Source organism: Myzus persicae, unplaced genomic scaffold (genome assembly GCF_001856785.1).
Source record: "Myzus persicae strain clone G006 unplaced genomic scaffold, MPER_G0061.0, whole genome shotgun sequence".
Lineage (NCBI taxonomy): Eukaryota > Metazoa > Arthropoda > Insecta > Hemiptera > Aphididae > Myzus > Myzus persicae.
Window position 1 is genome coordinate 260,251 of NW_019104089.1, and position 20,490 is coordinate 280,740.

At 28.9% G+C, this 20,490-nt stretch overlaps 2 protein-coding genes across 2 annotated transcripts; one reads left to right on the plus strand and one right to left on the minus strand.

The window, feature by feature from the left end:
• Positions 1-2,179: 2,179 nt before the first annotated feature.
• Positions 2,180-4,593, plus strand: LOC111038607 (elongation factor Ts, mitochondrial). Its single transcript, XM_022321773.1, has 5 exons — positions 2,180-2,380; positions 3,056-3,215; positions 3,278-3,535; positions 3,589-3,907; positions 4,014-4,593. The coding sequence occupies exons 2-5, from the start codon at positions 3,060-3,062 to the stop codon at positions 4,274-4,276; spliced, it is 996 nt and encodes a 331-aa protein (XP_022177465.1). The 5' UTR covers positions 2,180-2,380; positions 3,056-3,059; the 3' UTR covers positions 4,277-4,593.
• A 7,924-nt stretch (positions 4,594-12,517) lies between these two features.
• LOC111038613 (E3 ubiquitin-protein ligase UHRF1-like) lies at positions 12,518-18,975 on the minus strand. Its single transcript, XM_022321780.1, has 12 exons — positions 18,503-18,975; positions 15,473-15,649; positions 15,203-15,402; positions 14,785-15,134; positions 14,527-14,713; positions 14,224-14,443; positions 13,937-14,148; positions 13,715-13,858; positions 13,351-13,507; positions 13,004-13,279; positions 12,833-12,931; positions 12,518-12,769 (listed from the first exon to the last, which is right to left on the minus strand). The coding sequence occupies exons 1-12, from the start codon at positions 18,650-18,652 to the stop codon at positions 12,623-12,625; spliced, it is 2,319 nt and encodes a 772-aa protein (XP_022177472.1). The 5' UTR covers positions 18,653-18,975; the 3' UTR covers positions 12,518-12,622.
• Positions 18,976-20,490: the final 1,515 nt, after the last annotated feature.

Below are 20,490 nucleotides of genomic sequence, written 5' to 3' on the forward strand. Positions count from 1 at the left end.
AGTATTAAGTGGGATGTAAAAATTATAATACTTGAAAATTTAATTTATTTTGAATTTGTATACCTAATGTGAAATAAATATTTATCAATTATATTTTAACTTAATTTCTTCTTGTCTGTTAATTCTTCTTGGCCTTCAGGCTTCAAGTTACATGTATAATATAGATGCTGCTGTATTATATTATACTTTATACATTGTGTCATTGTCATTGCTCATTGTCATCGTAAAACAGAAATTGTATGAAATATTTATCCCATTTAAAATCGATTGGCGTACACACAAGTCTAAGTGTATTATTATAAATACGATTTATATATCCCACCAATTAGACACGTCTCGTCGTCCCCTATTGTATAGTAAAGTTATGTAGTTACCTTCGAACTACTGGAAAGTGGATTAAGAAACTGAAAAAAGATACCTAAAATCTAATAAACACAATAAGAAAAATGTGGACAAGTGGGCACTGCTCTGATGTACATTATAATATATTATTTATTATTTATACATTAGTTGTCGCATATTATGGGTCACTGTAATAGTGTAATGAATGAGTTAAATTTGAACTCAATAAAATCAAATCATTGTATATAAAGAATGATTTTGAACGAAGACAGTCTGTCAGCCTATATTATATAAAGTATATTATATTAATATTATTAAAGTAATTTATTGTACTATTTTTTGTAAAATAGTAAAATAGACACCCAGTTACTTAGGTTGAATTCATTAATTGATACACTTCAAAAATTTCGAGTACCCTCGAATAATATTTTGAATTACAACAAAAAAACTAAAATCGTTATTCTTCGTTTAAATATCTAATTTTGTTCGAATTTGAACTTAAAATATCTATTTAAAAAAACTGTATTTATTCTATAATTTTTAGAGTTTTTGGTTACAGTATGGAACTCATGTGAATCCTTGTTTTAAATGTTCAATTCTTAGCTATACAAATTTAACATTTTATACTATTGAACTACTTTTTTCATATTATTGAGTGATTTTGATGAATGTTGTTAACATTTGAACGTAATAAGTACTTAAAATGCTTGTAAAAAAAAACCATGCCTATGTATCTTAAATATTTTCGAACTGCCATTCAAAATATACTTATGAGTTACGAGGAACCTTGTATTAATCATTTTATTTTAGTTATAAATAGAAAAATATGTATCAATATTTATAAAAAAAACTAAAAAATTAAAATGCTCATAAAAAATGAATTTAATATTCGGATTAACTTTTTTTTGTTGAAGATGGGCAAACTTATGAGGAATCTTGTAATATATTTTCGGATCCTAGACATAAATAAAAATGTTTATGAATTTATAACTTAAAATCATTTGCGAATTTTAAGTTTAGATACTCATAAAAAAAAGCGGAATGTGAATTTACGTAAATCTGTTTTTTAAAATTTCATCTAACAACTTATGAGGAACCTTTTGGTTTGGATTAAATTTTCAATGTTTTTGACTGAGTGAAAAATTAATTATCGACAATTATTAAAAAAAATACCAACTTATAAAAATCTAATTTTTTACGCCTTTAAATGACTCAAAGAGTCAAAATATTTTGAAAATTGTACGATGTATATAGAGAGTCTATATCTAATACATAGTTAAACTCGGTGAAAATGATTACAGTTCTTAAATTAAATTATCAAATTAAGTACTAAATTCTACGGTTATTCAGGGTTACACTAATGAATCAAAATCGATTTTGGGGAAAATTCCCGTTTTTCCTTAATTTTTTATCTGGTTTTCTCGCATGTTTCCCTTTGGTCCCTTTGAATTACCAACTAGATTCGCTTTCCAACTAGAAAAGATGCTCAAGTAGATAATTCAAACATTTTTGCTGCCCCAAAAGGTGTTGTCAGACAAAAAAAATAAACACACACATCATTGCAAAATCAATACATTCATTGATCCGCTGAGAATCTAAAATGTTAAATATTTAATCTCTAATATTTGGTAATTAGGTACCTATCATATCATATTAACATATATTTATAAATCACAATATCACATTAATAATATTTTATGGATCATGATCTGATGTGCATAAAATATAAATGTATAATATTATAATATTATCTGTAGTTACATGGCTGTGATAACGCGTTATCTGGTGCCCATATTCGGAGGAAAACCTACAACCTTATCACAGACTTCTCGACTGTCGATATCAATTTTTAATATTTACATATTATTATCTACATTCTATTTCACTTATAAGCACATTTCACACTTCAGCATTTCACACTTTTCAAAGGTTGGACAGACTCTTATTTGTTTTTGCTTTTTGATTCTCATTTTCAGTGGCTTGAGCAATCTATTCTAGACTTACAAACATCCACCATACAGAGCTTGCAGTTATTCGGGTAATATATTTAAAACAACCGTTGTGTTTCATTTTAAAACTCATTCGTTTGATAGCTATTTTATAGTATCGTTTCAGAACATTGAATAACTGTAATCTATAAGTTCACCTTAGACCTTCATCATATTGTGTTTGGGTCAGCTATGACTCTCCGTAAATCAAATTTATATCAATTAACTTTACCATTAATTTAATGAAAATAATTATTGTGATATCAAACAGTTTGATAACAATCATACATACTTAAACAGCCTATTGTTAAATAATATTGTATTTATTTGCTTATTAATTTAAAGTATATGTTTCTAAGTAAATTTCATTAATTATTTACCTGTTTTGTAAGGTTCCAGGTTATATATTTATTCAATTGATATTAATATAGAATAGCTCAATCATCGTAGAAATATAAACAATACTCTTAACATAAATCTAACTGTACAGTGTGCGTTTGTGTCAACAAATAATAATATTTCATACAAGGCTCATATAATAATATGCTGTTAAGTGTTAATTATTTAAAATAGGTATAAATATAAACCTACATATATATTTTCAAAATATATTTTTATAATTTAAAATGAGAATTTATCCTTCTTTATTTATATTTTTAAAACATGAATCAATGGTGGATTAGATTTGTAAAAAAAATGTGTTAAATGTTTTTTTTTTGTTACAGCATTATGTTAAGATCTTTAATATTAGTTAGAGGAATACATATATCCAGTGCAAACTGGTCATCTAGCAAAGCACAACTTTTAAAATTAAGAAAGAAAACAGGATATCCATTTGAAAGCTGTAAAAAGGCTTTACAATTAAATGATAACAGTTTAGAAAAGGTGAAAACAATTAGTTAAATTAATTTGGTATAATGTAAGTTATAATATGTATTTTTGATTAGTCAGAGGTATGGCTAAAAGAAGAAGCTCAACGACTAGGATGGGCTAAAGCTAACAAACTGGCCAACCGTGCTACAGTCCAAGGAGTTATTGCATTTGCAATTGATAATCAGAAAGAAGTGGCTACTATGGTGGAAGTGAATTGCGAAACTGATTTTGTTGCCCGGAATAAGTGTTTTCATTCTGTTGTTGAAGTAGTCACCTCATCTTGTTTAGATTTTGCTAAACAACAAAAAGCCTTAGAGAATTCATTTTCTAAGGTAAATACATAATCTTAAGCTAAAAATCATTGTTATAATATTATTTGATTTAGGTTAATTTAAAAAGTGGCGATTTAATGGAGTTAAGCGGTGCTGAAGGTAAATCGTTGGCTGATCATGTTGCAGTTACTATAGGTAATCTTGGAGAAAATGTTACTCTCAGACGTGCAACATGTTTAAACACTAGAGACACTGGTTTGAATATTATGGGTCTTACTCATCCATCTAATACTACTGGATCTCAATTTCTTTCTGGTAAATACGGTTCACTTCTAATTTACCGTAAACAACAAGATAGCGAAAAAATTAACCAAAGGTCTATGGAGAGTTCTCATGATGAAATTCTTCGTCAAATGTGTCAACATGTTATTGGTAATTACTTTTTTTATTTATTCATACTTTATTCAAACTAATTTTATTTGTAAAAATTAGTTAATAATTTATGAAAAACAAATTTAAGTTATTATGTTTTATTTAGGTATGAATCCAAAAAGTGTTGGAGTACTTAAAATACACGAACCCATCAAATCTGAAGACGTGGTGCCTGCTAAAACATTCAATGAAAATGATGATTCATCCTTGGATAGTATAGATGACAAAAATTCAGACTCTACAATTGAAGAAGATGGCATGCTTGAACAAGCTTTTTTATTGGACCCATCTATAACTGTAGGACAAGTAGCTACTGATTATGGGATTGATGTACTAGATTTTGTGCGTTACGAATGTGGTGAAACATAATTTCTACATTTCTTTGTATATTAAGTAATTTAAATTTAATTTTTAATGATCATGTTCAACTGCTTTTTATTATAGATAGAAATTATAAAATGCTGTTTTATTTTTATCTTCAGTATAAGAAAATAATTCTTTATTATTATTTATTTGATGGTAAATATTACCTTAAATATTTATTAATGAATATTGTGTAGTTAGAAAATTAGTTAGAGAACCAGAAAACAGATTTTTTACTTTAATATCTTTCATATTACAGTATAATTTATAAGATGCTGTACTGTGGGTTATTCACCAATTAACATTTTATTGTTATTCAATTACTTTTCATGAGGAAACTTAAATCTGAAATAGATCTTTTGACCACACATGTCATACATCTTGGTTGTATATTCTTAGTTTAGTAAGACACACAAACTGTTACTATTGACTGGCGCAATTTTATCAAAATGGTTGGTATTGAACATTTCTTTGTTTAGCCATCTATTTGTAGACACTTAATGTTGAAAGTTACAAAATAGAAAAGTATATTTAAATAGAACACATTTTTATAGATTATGAGCGAATTAATGAATGTATTGATTTTACAATGATGTGTTTTTTTTTATTTGAGTCTATGTACACGATAAGTAGTCAAAAAAATTAATTTTTATATTCAGTACCTTTTCCAGTGGGAAAGTGAGTCTAGTTGGTGCATTTGGGAGGCCCAAAATTAAAATTCCCAGTAATTTTCAAAAGTGTTGGGAAAAACCAAAAAAATTTAAGAAAAACTGATTTTGGTATATCCCCTAAAAATAATTATAGTAGATACATACAATTTTCATTGAATAGTTATATGTATAAGCACTTTCTATGTTCCATAAAATATAAAAAATATATACCTTTTATTTTTAAATAACCGAAGGTGCATGAACTTTTCACCAAATATACTTGTATATTAGAATATTCTATTTACCATACAATTTTCAATATATTTCAACTCAATTTCAGCTATTTATTAGTATATGACATTTTTGATTATTATTAATTTTTTTAGAATTAATCCTTATAAAAAAGTCTTACTCTGTCAAAAAACTTGAAAAAGTAATACAAGGTTCCTCGTATTTTGTTATTAAAGGAAATTAAAAAAAAAGTACAGTGTAAATCCACAAAAATTTTATATGAGAGTTTGAATTTCAAATTTTAATAAATTTCTTAAAAATCACAAAAATGTTCAAATTATATTAAGTTGAAAATGTATAAAACATTTTATTTTTGCAGCTTATATTTGAAAATTGAATACAAGATTCTTCATACATAAGTTGATTTACCTTTATCAAAAAAAAAAATCTTTTGGAAAGTCAAATTAAATATGTATGAGCGTTTGAAGTTGAAATTTTTACATTGGATATTCACTCGAATTCTCATGTAGCGATTTCTTATTTTTTTGTAATTAAAAAACTTATAACTGTATATACTTGAAATGTGCACAAAAGGTTTATTTAAAACGACTTTTTACATACAATTTTCAATATATTTGACTCGTTTTGAGCTGTATCAGGCATTAAAAATTTTTTTTAGTTTATTTTACTATAAACGTCAATATAATTTTGTTCATTCGACATTTTCAAATCCAATTTTTTCAACATAAATGAATTTTACCTACTTTAGTACTATTGCTTTTTATATAGACATATAGTAAAATAAGTTACTTTAATTACAATATCATAAAATATACCTAGGTACTTATAATATTACAGGCTGACAGACTGTCTTAGCTCAAATTCTTGCACAATGATTTATATCATTGAATTAGAGTTTAACATATCCATTACAGCGACTCCCTAAACACCTGATGAGTAGCGGAGCGTTACCCACTTACCCTCTTTTTGGTCATTTATTTGACTGATGAATCATAACATATTAAGTGGGATTTAATGACTTATCATTACACCTATATTTTTCAAAAACAACTTATAATTGAATCAGAGAATGCTTTTTGCATTATGGTCTTAATATTTGTTATAACCTTAGTCTGTCATTGGTCATAATTAGGTCTCGGATTTAAATGCACTTAAAAAATGCTCTAAAAAATAGCCAAAAATGCCCTTAAAAAATGCATTTTACCACAAAAATGACCTTAAAATGCCCTTAAAAAATACAATTTACCACAAAAATGACCTCAAAAATGCCATATATATTTTTTTGTACAAATTGTAATTTATACCTAAATGAGACATAATAATTACTTTTACATAATTATTTTATTAAAAAAAACTAAAAGTTTTAAATATTAACTGATATGATGTTGACACGCATGTTTTGGCCGTTTTAGGGGAAATATTATTCATTCTAAACATCTACAGTCAATAATAAATTAAGATAAGATAAAAACTAAATCGAAAAAAAAATGACAATGTGTATGGAAAAACCCGATAAACCTTCTTAAATATTAAGAAAATAATTTATTTTTCTATAATTTTTTGAATAGTCCAAGTTTTATATCTATTTTGAATAAATATGCATTAAAAACCAACAAAATGACCCAATAATGCTAAAAATGCTCTGAAAAAAAAAAACGTAGAAATATGCAAAAAAATGCAAAATAAAATTTGTAGCTTTCAAACCCTTGTTACATGGAACGAATTATGTACTTAGAAAGCATTGTATATGATCAACCAAAAAATTATGCACTTTGCATTGAAATCCGGGTCCTAGTCATAATGCTTTTGATAGCACGTTAGTCTTTTATGACTGAGGATCGTGTTAAGTTTAGTGGTTTATGGCAATTTTTTAACTGCTTTGAGTTGGAGATCATAATTTAAAGATTATAAAAGTTAATACGAGGTTGGTACAACAAAGATACTTTCTTTATCATTTTATTATAATAAAAACTTTTTGTACTTTTTAAAAATTTATAATCAGGATCATCACCTAAATTATCTGTATTATAGAGAGAATCTAACCTCCTATTCTTCAACATAAGCAATGATATTTTGTATATTTTTTTATCGATTTTTATAGTGTACTAAACAATAAAAATAATCACTATGACAAAATAAAAATTACAGCAATAGCCTCGGTGATCAGTTTCTAGTTAATTTGTATAAGTGCTAACTCTAATTTTTTTATTTTAAAAATATAAGATTTAAGAATAATATACCATTGGACATGTTGTATAAATGAACTATTATGGGGTTAGAACTCTATTAAAGGTATAGTTGGAGTTTTAAAAATGTGACTGTAATAATCATGGACCTTATACTAATAGTACTATAGACTATAGTATAAGTTAAATTCAGTGGTACTTAACTTGAAGACATTTTTAGAATACAAAGAAAAAACTGAAAACTAAATTATAATATTCCTCAATCTCATTCTATTAAAAAATTATTATTTTATTAAGTAAGTAGCATACTACTTACATTCTTTTGGATTTTTAATTTATATTAACAAATGCAATACTAAGTGAATTCAAGATTTTGAAATTACAGTCAAAATAATAATCTTTCATTAGTTTTACTTAATTTGCTTGGTTTTTTAATAAGTCAGTTAATAATTGATTCTATTTTAGATATAGTTATATGACTTTTTTTTGCTTTAATAGTTTAATTTGTTAAATATATAGAACAAAATTTTTCATTATTTAAATTGGCCCATTGTATCCTAGTAATAACGTGGTCTATAACTTGCTAGTATTAGAACAATTAAATTAGTTTAAATTTTAAATTTTAAGAATTGAGTTAAATAATATATAATTATACATAGTAAAATTGTTGGGTACATTGACTAAATGGCTTAAAAGTTAAATTGTAACAATTAAATCTTAATAAATTAATTGACCAAAGTAGTTGTAAATCAGAGAAGCTCTTGGATATCATCTCGACATCAATACCCATTTATGATTTATGTTGTTAGCATCTGAAATAAGTTTTTATAAAATTGCTTGTGAAAATAATTATATGAGAGAACTCAATTGAGTATTTTATTATGAATCAATAATTCAAAATCTAGTGTAATTATTGTCTTTTTTTGGATCAAAAGTTATCATTCCTCATTAAACATGATTGCTATGTTATGTAGAATACATGTGGATCTAATTACCACCATAATATTGTACATTTTTATCGGATTTCGTACTCTAATATACGGAATCTTCTTTTTGGTATTCCAAAACATATTCTAATTTCGTTCCTTGTATGTATATGAGACTTGTTATATATTTGCTCAATTTCTGTGTGGGGATAAGTAATGGTTTTTAGTAGATACTTTAAAGCAGGGTAGTTACTGTCCCCTGTTATATTTTAAAATACAACTATGTAGAATTTAATACTTTTTAAATATTAAATACATTTGTAAAAGAAACCATCGTTTTTTATTTCTTATTTAATGAGAGATAATTTGTATATTTCCCTGATTTCAATCACACATGTACTTGTAAATTTATACAAACTATAGCATCATGAGTTAAACTAGGAAAGTGAGCATAGCATTAGTTACAAATTTGCATTGTACCCATATTCTACGAGAACAATTCTTTTCTATATTGAAATTCTTATGCATTGACTTTTCCTATATCAAGGATGCGAACCTTTTTTGGGTTAAGTACCAAAGTTTAAAAACAAAAACATTTTTAAAATATGATTACATGCCCCCTCCCTTCAAAAAGGTCTTTTTACTGAGAAAAAACAAAAGTGAGTAATAATTATTAGTTATTATACACATTTTATTACGCGTTTTTTTTGTTAACTTTTATTTAAGGAAATATTTATATTCTCAAAAAAAATATCATAAGGTTTTAAATATATTTGATACATTAATACTCTATTTTTTCATGAAATTTCTGTTGTTGTTTGTTCGAAGGTAAAGTTCTTATTATTACTAACTTATAAAATATTTGTCTTCATAATAAGTCAAGAAAAATATTTTAATTAATTTTGAAGTGTCATTGAAATTTGGCCATTTCTGGCACGAGTGCCATAGGTTTGCCACCTCGGTCCTATAACTAAAAAACAAAGTAAAATATGCAATACTCGGATCTTAAAAAGTTATAAAAATGATATTATTTCTTTGGTCGCTAAGTGATTATATTTTTATACGGTTACAAAAGCCCTATTAGTTTATTAGAAACACTAGAAAACTTGGCTACATTAAAGAAATTGTTGGCCACTTCAGGAATTTGAGCTTCAGTTAATTGTAATTGAATGAAATGTTTGCAACTTAATAATATAAATGTAGGTAATTATTAGGTGTATGAAGTATCTATATTTACGTACAATTATTTAAATCTTAAACATTGATGCATTATAAGTCTTTTATATTATTTATACTTACCGGTAATGTCTACAAAATATTGATAATTGGTTTAATAGGAAATCTGACTTGTTTCTAAAAATTATTAGAAAAGGACTTTGGTTACCTAATATTTGTTAGGCCAACTGTCATTTTCCAAAATTAGTGATGTACCTATTGGAAAGAAACAGGGGCATTTCACACCCTAGAATTTAAGTAATAAATATTTATTTAAAAAAAAATTCTTATACGTAGGCGAAAGTACAAATAAGCACTCATGGCCTAATCTAATACAAACAGAGTGTCGGACAATTCCAGTGCTCTTTATGCAAGAATCGGTACCATTTAATTGTCGTATATAAGTGAAATTATTATCAACTATAAGATATAGTTTTTTTTTTATTGACTCATTTTTAAATAATATTATAACTTGAAAGTAGCAAAAATACATGTTTTTACGAGGTAAATTAATATGAAGCCTCTATGCAATTTTTTTTTTTTGAGAACATAAATGATAAATTTTGGTCTGATCTATTGAACAAATTTTTAGTTTGCCTATATTTTTCTATGGTCAGTGGCGGATCTACTGATCTAGGATTTTAAAATGGTGGCTGGTGGGTGCTATTTTGATATTAGTGATCATTAGTTACTCCTTGTGCACAATTTCAGAGTAAAAACTAATTTGACCTATTCTATGGTCCCTAGTACAGTATACCAACCACTAATATGCATACGCAATAACAGATACATAATTTGTATGTATTTGTGGCTCTTTCTTATCCTGGGTCATCTCCTTTATTGAAGATCGTCAGCAAATAGTAGCTTACAAAGAACACTGGTCAATTCCAATTCGTGTTACATCAGGAGTTCCTCAAGGGTCCCATTTAGCACCAATATTATTCCTTATTTTTATTAATGACATTCATTTCCATAATTGCACTAAATTAATGTTTGCCGATGATATGAAGTTATTCCGTATAGTTGATAATCAGAATGATTCTGATTTACTTCAGCTCGATTTAAATACTCTCTATGAGTGGTGCATTAACAATAATTTTACTCTTAATACTAAGAAATGCCAGATAATGACATTTTCCAGAGCTCGAGTTATTTCTTCATTTGATTACAACCTTAATGGTGAAACACTCCTTCGGACTATGGGGGCTATTAAAGACCTCGGTATTTATTTCGATCCTAAACTTAAATTTGACAGTCATATTACCAACATTGCTAACAGGTCAAATAAAATCCTTGGTTTTATCCGTCGTAATTGTGCTGATTTTGACGATTCATTAGCTTTAAAGTCTATTTACTGTAGCTTGGTACGCTCTATTTGTGAATATGGCTCAATAATATGGTCTCCTTATCAATCGGGTCATAAGCAAACCATTGAAAAAATTCAACAAAAATTCCTACGTTTCCTTTCATTTAAATGTTCCATAATCAGAGAACCCCATTCTTCATATACTCCACTACTAACAATTCTCAACCTCGAAACACTTGAACAACGTCGTCTGCGATTAGATTTGTACTTTTCGTATAAACTTTTTTCAGGAAATATTGATTGTCCTGAGTTCCTAAGTCGCTTCTCCTTCCATACCCCTATTCGTAACTCCCGGTCTAAAAACACTTTCTATCTAAACACAGAAGTAACTAATTACGCAAGCAATACTCCCCATCATAGAATTATGAAAACTATAAATAAATTAAATATCGATCTGTTCATATCACCAAACTTCAACTCATTCAAAAATTATTGTAATTCCTTACTTGTTAATTCATAGCTATAAGTATGTTAAATAATATGTATGTATAATAATTAATATTGTACCTACCTTTTTTGTTTTTCTCTATAATTATTCTGTTTATGTATATTACTTAACGATCGATTGTCGTTATTATTATTATTATGTATGTAATTGGGCCTGGCCCGTTTAAAACTTAAATAAATAAAAATAAATAAATAAATAAGTAATTTTTTAAAAAAAGAAGTGCAGTATGTTGAAGTGGATATTGCAGCTTCCAAGCACCTTAATACCCTAAATAAATCTGCTATAGTATATATGAACGACTATAATATAATAATTACAGTAATATGCATTGATACATTATGTATACTGTTTAGTACATTTGCTTCATTTAATACTCAGTTGGTAGGATTGCTATTGGATTTGCTATAGTTCCATAGTAAGATTTTACGTAATATCCTTGTAATGACCTTTAATACAAATGTAGATACCAAGATCAGCCACTGCTCCCAACCAAAATCATTGTCAAGGAAATATTGGTTGAAGTGGAAATTATCTATTTAGTATTTGAACCATATGAAAAGGTGCTTATCATTTACTTATTAACTTATAAACCTTTCTGGTGTTCTAATTCATTTTCAATTAACTCTAGTCAACCTAAATTGTATTGCCTTAACCTATACTGAGCAACATTCCTTCTTCATCTGGTTCTTAATACACTTTTTACACTCATCACTAAATCCACCCACTTTTCTCAATCCCTGCCATAATCTGTACATTATTTTACTCCAATCCTGTCAAGATCTTCATTTAAACTTTCAGTGTTAATACTGTATTGAGAAAATGACTTAACTGGAATTACCGAAATCAAATTTGTATTTTAAAATTTTTGTTTAACTTTGAGCAGTTAAATTAACAAATTAAAGATAGTTCAATTTTTACTTTATTAGTACATTCAATATTTTAATTTTAATCTTTTAAACGTTTAACATTGCAGAATAACAAAAAATACTTCATGTAGTCTAAACAAAATTAACTTATAATTAAAAAATATAATACAAAATTAAAACTCATTAATAAACTTTAAATCGAAACTGGGTCACCAAAACTTGAAACTACGAATACAATTTTTTTTTTAATAAGAGATACTTTATCTCCAAGTATAATGAAATATAAATAAATGAATGAAAAAATAATGCTTCAAATCAGTTTTAAGCAAATAACTATACTACCTAAAGCAACCTTTATGAGATAAATAATAGGAAATATATTAAACAATGTATACTGCCATCTTTTGTACTAAATGATTTATGTAAAAGTAGTTTTTAAATTATTAACGGCCAGTGTTATATCCCGGGAAGAAATACAAAAGAGTTTTAGCCAATGTAGTATTAATATTCATTGGGTAAGTTTTTCCCAATTCAGCTCTGCATGATGGGCATTGGTACACCTCAGAACTGAATGATCTTTTTAAACATCCCTAAAAAATAATAGAAATATTAGATTGTACCAAAACCTAAATAAATCTTTGTCACAAGCTCACTTTACAAATGTTGTGAGCACATTCTAATGTAATTGGTTCAAAGACAATATCTTGACAACATATGCACATAAAAGTTTCTTCAACTCTATCAAAAAATGCCTATAAGGAAAATTATTTAAAATATAAATTTAATTAGGTTAAGAATTATAACTTTTTCCAATAGCTACATACTTTTTTCCCGTTTTTTAACAATTCTTTACAATCATCCCAATATTTTTTATTGGCAGCATCAGCCGTGATCAATATTTCAGCTTCATTTTCCAATTTATAATGCATTTTTGCTTTTATTTCGGTGCTTTTTTTGTCATCTTTTCTTTTTGGTAAATTTTCACTTAACTCATTGTTTTCGATGTCAGTGTCTTGTAGTGTTCTTTTTCTTTTAGACCCTCCGGGTAAATCTGATTTTGTATTATCAAGCCCAGTAGAAGGAATATAATTTTCAGGATACTAGTAAATCACATGAAATTATTGCATAAATTACTTAATATTTTAACTGTTATTTACTTTTTTCAACTCACAATTATTTCAAGACCAAGCTGAGCGATATGCTCTTTGCCTTTTGCTGTCCAAGGAGCTGGTGTAGGATCATCTCGTTTCAATACAAAACGCCATACAATAAATCCAGATATTCCGGTTTCTGGATAATACTTCATAACTTTGTAAATACCATCGTAGCTTTAAAATAATTTTTTTCTCATTAGTCATTGCTAATTAATTAAATTTAGTATCATACAGATTTCAGTTTTGCCATTATTATTTAATGTATTAAAAATTAACAATGTAATGTTTGGATTTTGAAGGACCTATCTTTCAGATCAATTATATTTATAAGTACTTAATTTACTCAGAAAAAAACTGTTTTTAAACATAAAATATTCATACCGATTGCCCACTTCAGGTGCATACTTGGAATGCTTATGAAGTTTATAATTCCGTACAACTCTAACTGGTTTGCCTTTTTTCCAATCCACAGCTGTTGCTCCTTTTTTATTATTGATTTCTGCATTACAGTTGAGCGCTAAAGCCCTAAAATAAATATTTAAACAATTATAATAATAATTATGATTAATGCATTTTGAATTAATCACTGTAAAGAGAAATTACCTGTTGTAGCGTGTTAATTCTTGGTCACAACTCTGCAGAGCAGTGCGTTTATTTCCAGACAGATCTCTTCCACCAGAACCAGTATACATGAATTCATCTCCGTTGTCAATATCATCTTCATAACCACCACTTAATACAATACTAAATGCACCTTGATTATCACGACCATGTATTCCTCCAACAGGCGGACGGTGAATACCACTTTCTGATACCTATAGAATAACAATTTAAAACCATTTATATGCTTGAAAGATTTCTACACTCTCATAAGTCATAACCTAACTCACTTGAACGCGAAATAACCATGTAGTGCCAACTTCAACACCTGGAATGGGACCAAAATGGTTTGGTGGAACAATATTACATTTCTTTGTTCTACCAACACATGCCATTCCTTTGCCCCAATCACGTTTTGATGTTGATGCTAATGTCTTTTTTTTTGAGGCCTTTAATTTTCCACCAGCTTTCACAATTTCGTTTTCATCATTTTTGCAGGATGGACAATACCTGAAACAAGTTTTTTGCACATAAATATACTCATAGTAGTAAAGAAAATCAATCTAATTTACAGATTATTGTTTATCACTAACCAATCGTCAACTTCTGGGATCTCTGTCAAGGGCGGTGTAAGGCAGGCCATATGAAAACTTTCATCACATTCATCACATAATATCTGTTTATCTTCATCTTCCTTGCCACCGCAAATACTACAACCGCAGTGTACACATAATTTATTAATGTTGTCTTTACATTTACTACAACTCATAGCTTTAGCTCCTTTTCAAGAAAAAAAACATTTATTTAATATTTTACTTACTAATAACACAATTACAAATTGTTGTTCTTACTTTCCACAGCAGGCATTGTTTGCATGATGGTATCTTCTTCTTCAGTCCTTTCTGCAACTAACTTGTATGGTTTTATTTTTAATATGTCGTCAAGGAACATCAAACGACAATTGGTCAACACTGCTTTATTTGATCCCATAGTAACATCTCCCATGACCTCACGATTTCGTCTATTCACTGTTATCTTTTTCACTAGTACGTCATACCAATAGCCACGTTCTTTAGGATGGTCGGTGTTAAAATTCATAAGAACTTTATCATTAATTTTTAATTGATCAAATGGCAAATTATCAGTAGAATATGGTCTTATGTCTTTCAATTTAGCTTTAGTGGGTGGGTTATCAGGGGCTCTAAATAAATATAATTAATTAGACTTAAAAATACAAATTAGTTTTAAACAAAAAAATGTATGAACTACCCTGCATCTTCTACAAAATAAATCAGTCCATCATGTTCCTCTTGACTATCAGAGGAACTTGGTTCAGTGTCTAGAGAAACATCTTTTTTTATCTTCGCTATTTTACCCATATACCACACACCATATTCATTATCTCGTATATCAACATAATCGCCTAATTTAAAATATTTGCTTTCTTCAGATATATCCTCAATGTTGTCCTAAAATAAAAATAAAATAGAATAGGTGCCTATTTAACTTGTGAAGATTTTAATATGATAAAATTTTTACTTCTATTGTAGAGCTGGTGTCTGATGAAGGAATAGATGTCTTATCTTTTAAATCCTCAGGAACCTTTAATATTGATTTTTTTATAGTGTTAGCTTCAGTAACAGATGTCATGACTGTCAATTGTATAACATCGTTTATATTAATACTATAATCAAAGAGGTTATACTGGTTTTCAAGCTGAAACATACATATAACAATAAAATAAGGGTATTACTACATGTATGCTATTAAATACAAGGAGTAGTTTATGTAAAGGCTGTTGAAACCACACCATTTTTGGTTTTAGGCAATAATCTAAGCAATAACCTATCTATGGTATGTAACTGTGTGTGTAGTGACTGATCATTAGTGTGTGTGTCTGTTTCCGAACCCTATATGTAGGTAATTAAAGATAAACTAAGATTATTGGAATCAGTGACGTACATACTACGTACACATATTACTATGTTTTGTGATAAAAAAATATGTCAATAGTCAATGGAAGTCCCAGAAAGTGGAAGCAAAATTCACCCAATACCAAAAGCCTGATTTTAATTTTGAAAACATATTTGAATTCCTAATTATCTTTTCTAGGTTATGGAGGATATGGATTTTTGATTTTTTGTATTGTTTTATTAGTGTAGTACTAAATGAATTTTTTTTTCTAAACTTGTACGTATAGCATTAGTATGCGCGGATGAAATGAAACTCCTTTGAAGGTATGAAAAAAAAGTTCATCAGGGTCAAATATTAATTTTGTAATGGAAAGTGAAAATTAAGATTAATTTAATATTATTATACAAAGAAGACAAAATATGTATTATTATTTATTGCCATAGAAACCTTAGGGTCCAAACTGAAGACTAGATTTTGCCAGCAGGCATCAATTGTCCGGTTTGTTTTATGCATAGTTGGATTAGGTATGGTATTTAAGGCGGGTCAGTTGGCCGGCTTCAGAATAATTACTGAGCCAGGAGGAACATGGTAACCGGCCATCAAAACCTGATTGTCTGATTGGGCACTTAGTGTTGTGTAAGCCACACCTATGGAGCTTTTTGGTCGCAATGGCTGAGCCCATAAATACGACTTACGCTACCGCTCCTAAAAAAGTTTCACTTCGAAAATGGGGAATGTGCTACTGAATGTACTTTGTTGTGTAATTGAGTGATAAATCATTGAATTTGAATAACGATTTTGGACAACTACGGTTCGTCAGCCACTATTGCACTTATATACCGTTTTAAGATACATACATTTTTTAAATTATTGTTATACTAACTATAACAGCAATAAAATAATAATAATTGAAATTAGTAACTGCCATTTATTTTACTACCAGTAATACATACAGTAAATAGAATTAATTTTTGCTGAAAACATTGTTGGTATATTTTTATACAGGTTATTATTGTTATTAGCTTTTAAGTTATTACTGACTTACCATAGAACGGTGTACATAGGCTTGTGGTACAAATAAGCAATAGTATTCAACTTATTTCAACCTTTTTTATGAGTTTCATCCATACAGTAACAAGTTTTGCAATAAAAATCGTCTAACCCATTTCAGGTGACGAACCTCAAGTTAACAATATAAAATAATACCTATTTTAATGATAATTGGGTAAATTGAATAATTTTTTTTTTAAGACAGCCACTTTTTATATTATTTAAGTTAGAAAGGGTCAAACAAATTCAATTTAAATAATTTAAATAAAACATGATGCCCAATTTTAATGTTAGTGAAATAGGCAAGTACAGGAAATACCTTGATAAATACTTTTTGGATGTTTAATATTATTCAAAATTATTTAGTTGAATAGATATGATTTATAATAGTTACCCCAAGTTTTTCTTAATAATTTAGGTCCTATGTAAATACTTTTATTTTTTGTAAAAAAAAGTTGATAACTGGATTTCTATACCTACCAATGCTTAGAGTTTGTTAAAATAATGTATCTATTTTACATAAACATTTTAATTTAATTTAAGTCAATAATTTTTTATACCACAATCAGAAGTTGCTTGTTCACATTTAATGGATTTTTAAAATTAATATTTTCATGGTTTATAGTATAATATACCTAATCTGTGTTAATGAGCTAATTTCAAAATAATTCTCAGCGAGTCAGAATATCAAATTATCATATAGGTACCTACTTAATGTAGACAGTACAACTTCAATCGTTACCATATGTCATACACAACACATTGCCTAAATTATGTTGTATTGTTAGAATTGCTGGTGTTATATATAATAAAGTAATATTTGTATGCATGGTGAACATGTCATAGGTATTGAATCGATCAATATGATTAGGCAATTGTTACAAAGAAAGATAAGATACTTAGGTCACCCACTGCAACGAGCCGGAGGACTTAGTGGAACATATGCTGTTCCATTGTCCGTACTGGGTGGAAGGTAGGTATGAGATGAAGCAGTGCAACAGTCGACGACTATAGCCAGAGGATGTTCCTGATATCATTCTGGGGCTGGAGCAGAAGCTCCTCCCAGATATGTTGAGAAGGTGGATTGAGTGGAGTGAAGCAGTGGGTAGCTTTTGGCAGGATGGTGGAGACGATGAGGGCAAAAGGAGGCAGCAGAGAGCATCAGACAGGCAGGAGGTGGACGGGTAGGATAAATGTGCTTGTTTTGTGGGCCAATGGCCAGCTATATCAGGGTGGTTAGAGGCCCCCTCATATGTATAATTAATTATAATTTAAGTGTATTCGGTGAATAAATGATACGGGACCAGCTCGCGGCTGGCAGTATTGTGCTAAACAGTTCCCACCCGTTTTTGGTTTTTTTTAAAAAAAAAAAAGGATACTTGGGTGTATGAAAATCAAATTATCATACAACCACATAACCCAATACAACACAAATAATCAAAATAATTATTATTGCCCTGTCTCTCGTGGTGATTTAAACAGTCGTTGACATTTAAAAAAAAAATTTTTAATTATTTGCTCTAAATTGTATAGGGCGATGTACGGGTCACAGTCTAGTAGGTACCTGCAAATGAAAACAACACAACCAGTGGTTGATAATATCACCTGTTTGCCTGCAAAGAACAGTCGTTGATTTTCCGGTTTGACATCGAACCTCTTCTCGATGAGTGTCTTCAAGTCGCTGATCCCCGTCGTCCTAGACGTGGGTATTGCGATCGACTTGCCGGTGCTCATCATTCTCACTATCACGTGCATGATGACCGCGATGATATTATTCTTGCTCTATAATGTTGTACTCTCCGTAGAATATGACAGTGTGAATCTACAGAAACTATAGACTATAATACCATCAACACCTATAACAGATGCTAATCGCTTCGCTCGGTCATACACGTGTTTGAACCTACTGTGGCAACGACGAATTCGAAAATGGTGATACGTGATAACTGATTGCAGTGTGTAGCTGTGTTCACGAGTGACAACGAATTAACGAGTCCTTTGTCATGACTATTGCAGAATTAACGATAAACTCTTGATGATTAAAATGTATATTGTGTATGCGCGTGTGTGTGATTACTGATCTGACCGGATCAGCATTGTGCGTGTGCACTGTTATCGGATATTTTGCTTTGCACTCGGAAACGATTAGCCGCCCGGCTATAAATATATCAGAAAACGTTAATTATCGACAGGCGACGACCAGCAACCGCTGGAGTGGTCTACGCGTTGGGAAAGGTGCGCGGCACATGACATAATAATATTTATTATTACAATAATACCTACAACATATTTTACGACATGAAATCACTTATCATTCGCATACGTACTCGCTCCCACAATATTAGAGAACCTCATAATCGTGCTCAAGAGTCACGACTCATAATAGAAGATAAAACTGCGAGATTTTTATTAAAAAAATACAGATATTATAATATAGACATCCTGGTGCGGATCCAAAGTTAGGGAACAGTGGGTCTGGTAATTTCACGAGGCCACTTATTAGGGCTGAATGTGGATTAGAAATCTATACCTCAAAACAAAAAAAATAAAATATTATCATGATGACGGGTATAAATGTATAATGTATATTACATTAGGTACCTACATTTCTTAATGAATTCAAAATTATCATTGAAAACCGTATTGAAAACATTAACATTTATTTTGTTTATTCGTATGGATTAAATTTATAGTTTAAGTATATAATATGTAAATATATAATTATAGAGGGTATTTAATAAACACTGTGTAGCCGTGTAGGTACCTACTATTATTTTATTATAATAGTTAGTTGATTGTATTCGTTCATACATAGGTTTCAATGGGTTTGTCAAAATTAATTTTTTCCGCAGTACTTGTTTCAATATGACTACCAGATTACTTAGATATGTATCGAAAGGTTTGATAATTTCTCTTATTGTACAACGAAGAAACGTATTGAATCATTTAAGCTGACTAAAAGTTAAAACTTATTTCAGCCATAGCGGTAGCACTATATGCTGATAGGCCGCGTGCCCGCGTATACAACATTTCATACAGATAGTAGATAAATAAAAATACATTTCTTTGGATCAAGACTTTAAAATTGTTTTACAGTTACTATTAGAACATTTTTAAAAACTGTGATTTAATGATAATTGAAATAATTTAATCTAAAATAACAAAATATGCATTAATTTCAAAACTGATTAGCTGATTTATTTAAATCATCATCCACACTTATTTCATCAAAGAAAAGTGGTGCCATCAATACCTAATTGTCTCAGCTCAACGAACGTTCCTACGGGACGCCGTACATAATAAAATATTTACTCAACTTTCTACTAAAACGATGTATAAAATATAAGTAGTTATAGATTGGAAAATTGTGAATTTGATACAAACACGGCATTATATTTTAACCAAATTTAAGTGGGCCCAAGTGTCCAACTGCACCAAGAGCTCCATTTTGTCTGCAAATATTAACAGCGGGTCAGTTATTGAGCTCTTGAACGTCCTCGTAGATTCGTGCTAAACAGTTTTTGCTATCTTGTACAAGTTTTGTAAGTCGAAGACAACAAACACATGCAGGTGTAGCGTCCTTATAATAAACA

Coding starts and splice junctions, on each gene's coding strand:
- LOC111038613 (XM_022321780.1), bottom strand. CDS start 18,652: ATGCACGTGATAGTGAGAATGATGAGCACCGGCAAGTCGATCGCAATA. Junction 13,859..13,936: donor GAATTAACACGCTACAACAG/GTAATTTCTCTT, acceptor TATTTATTTTAG/GGCTTTAGCGCTCAACTGTA. Junction 12,932..13,003: donor TGTTAAAAAACGGGAAAAAA/GTATGTAGCTAT, acceptor TTTTCCTTATAG/GCATTTTTTGATAGAGTTGA.
- LOC111038607 (XM_022321773.1), top strand. CDS start 3,060: ATGTTAAGATCTTTAATATTAGTTAGAGGAATACATATATCCAGTGCA. Junction 3,216..3,277: donor ATGATAACAGTTTAGAAAAG/GTGAAAACAATT, acceptor ATTTTTGATTAG/TCAGAGGTATGGCTAAAAGA. Junction 3,908..4,013: donor AATGTGTCAACATGTTATTG/GTAATTACTTTT, acceptor TGTTTTATTTAG/GTATGAATCCAAAAAGTGTT.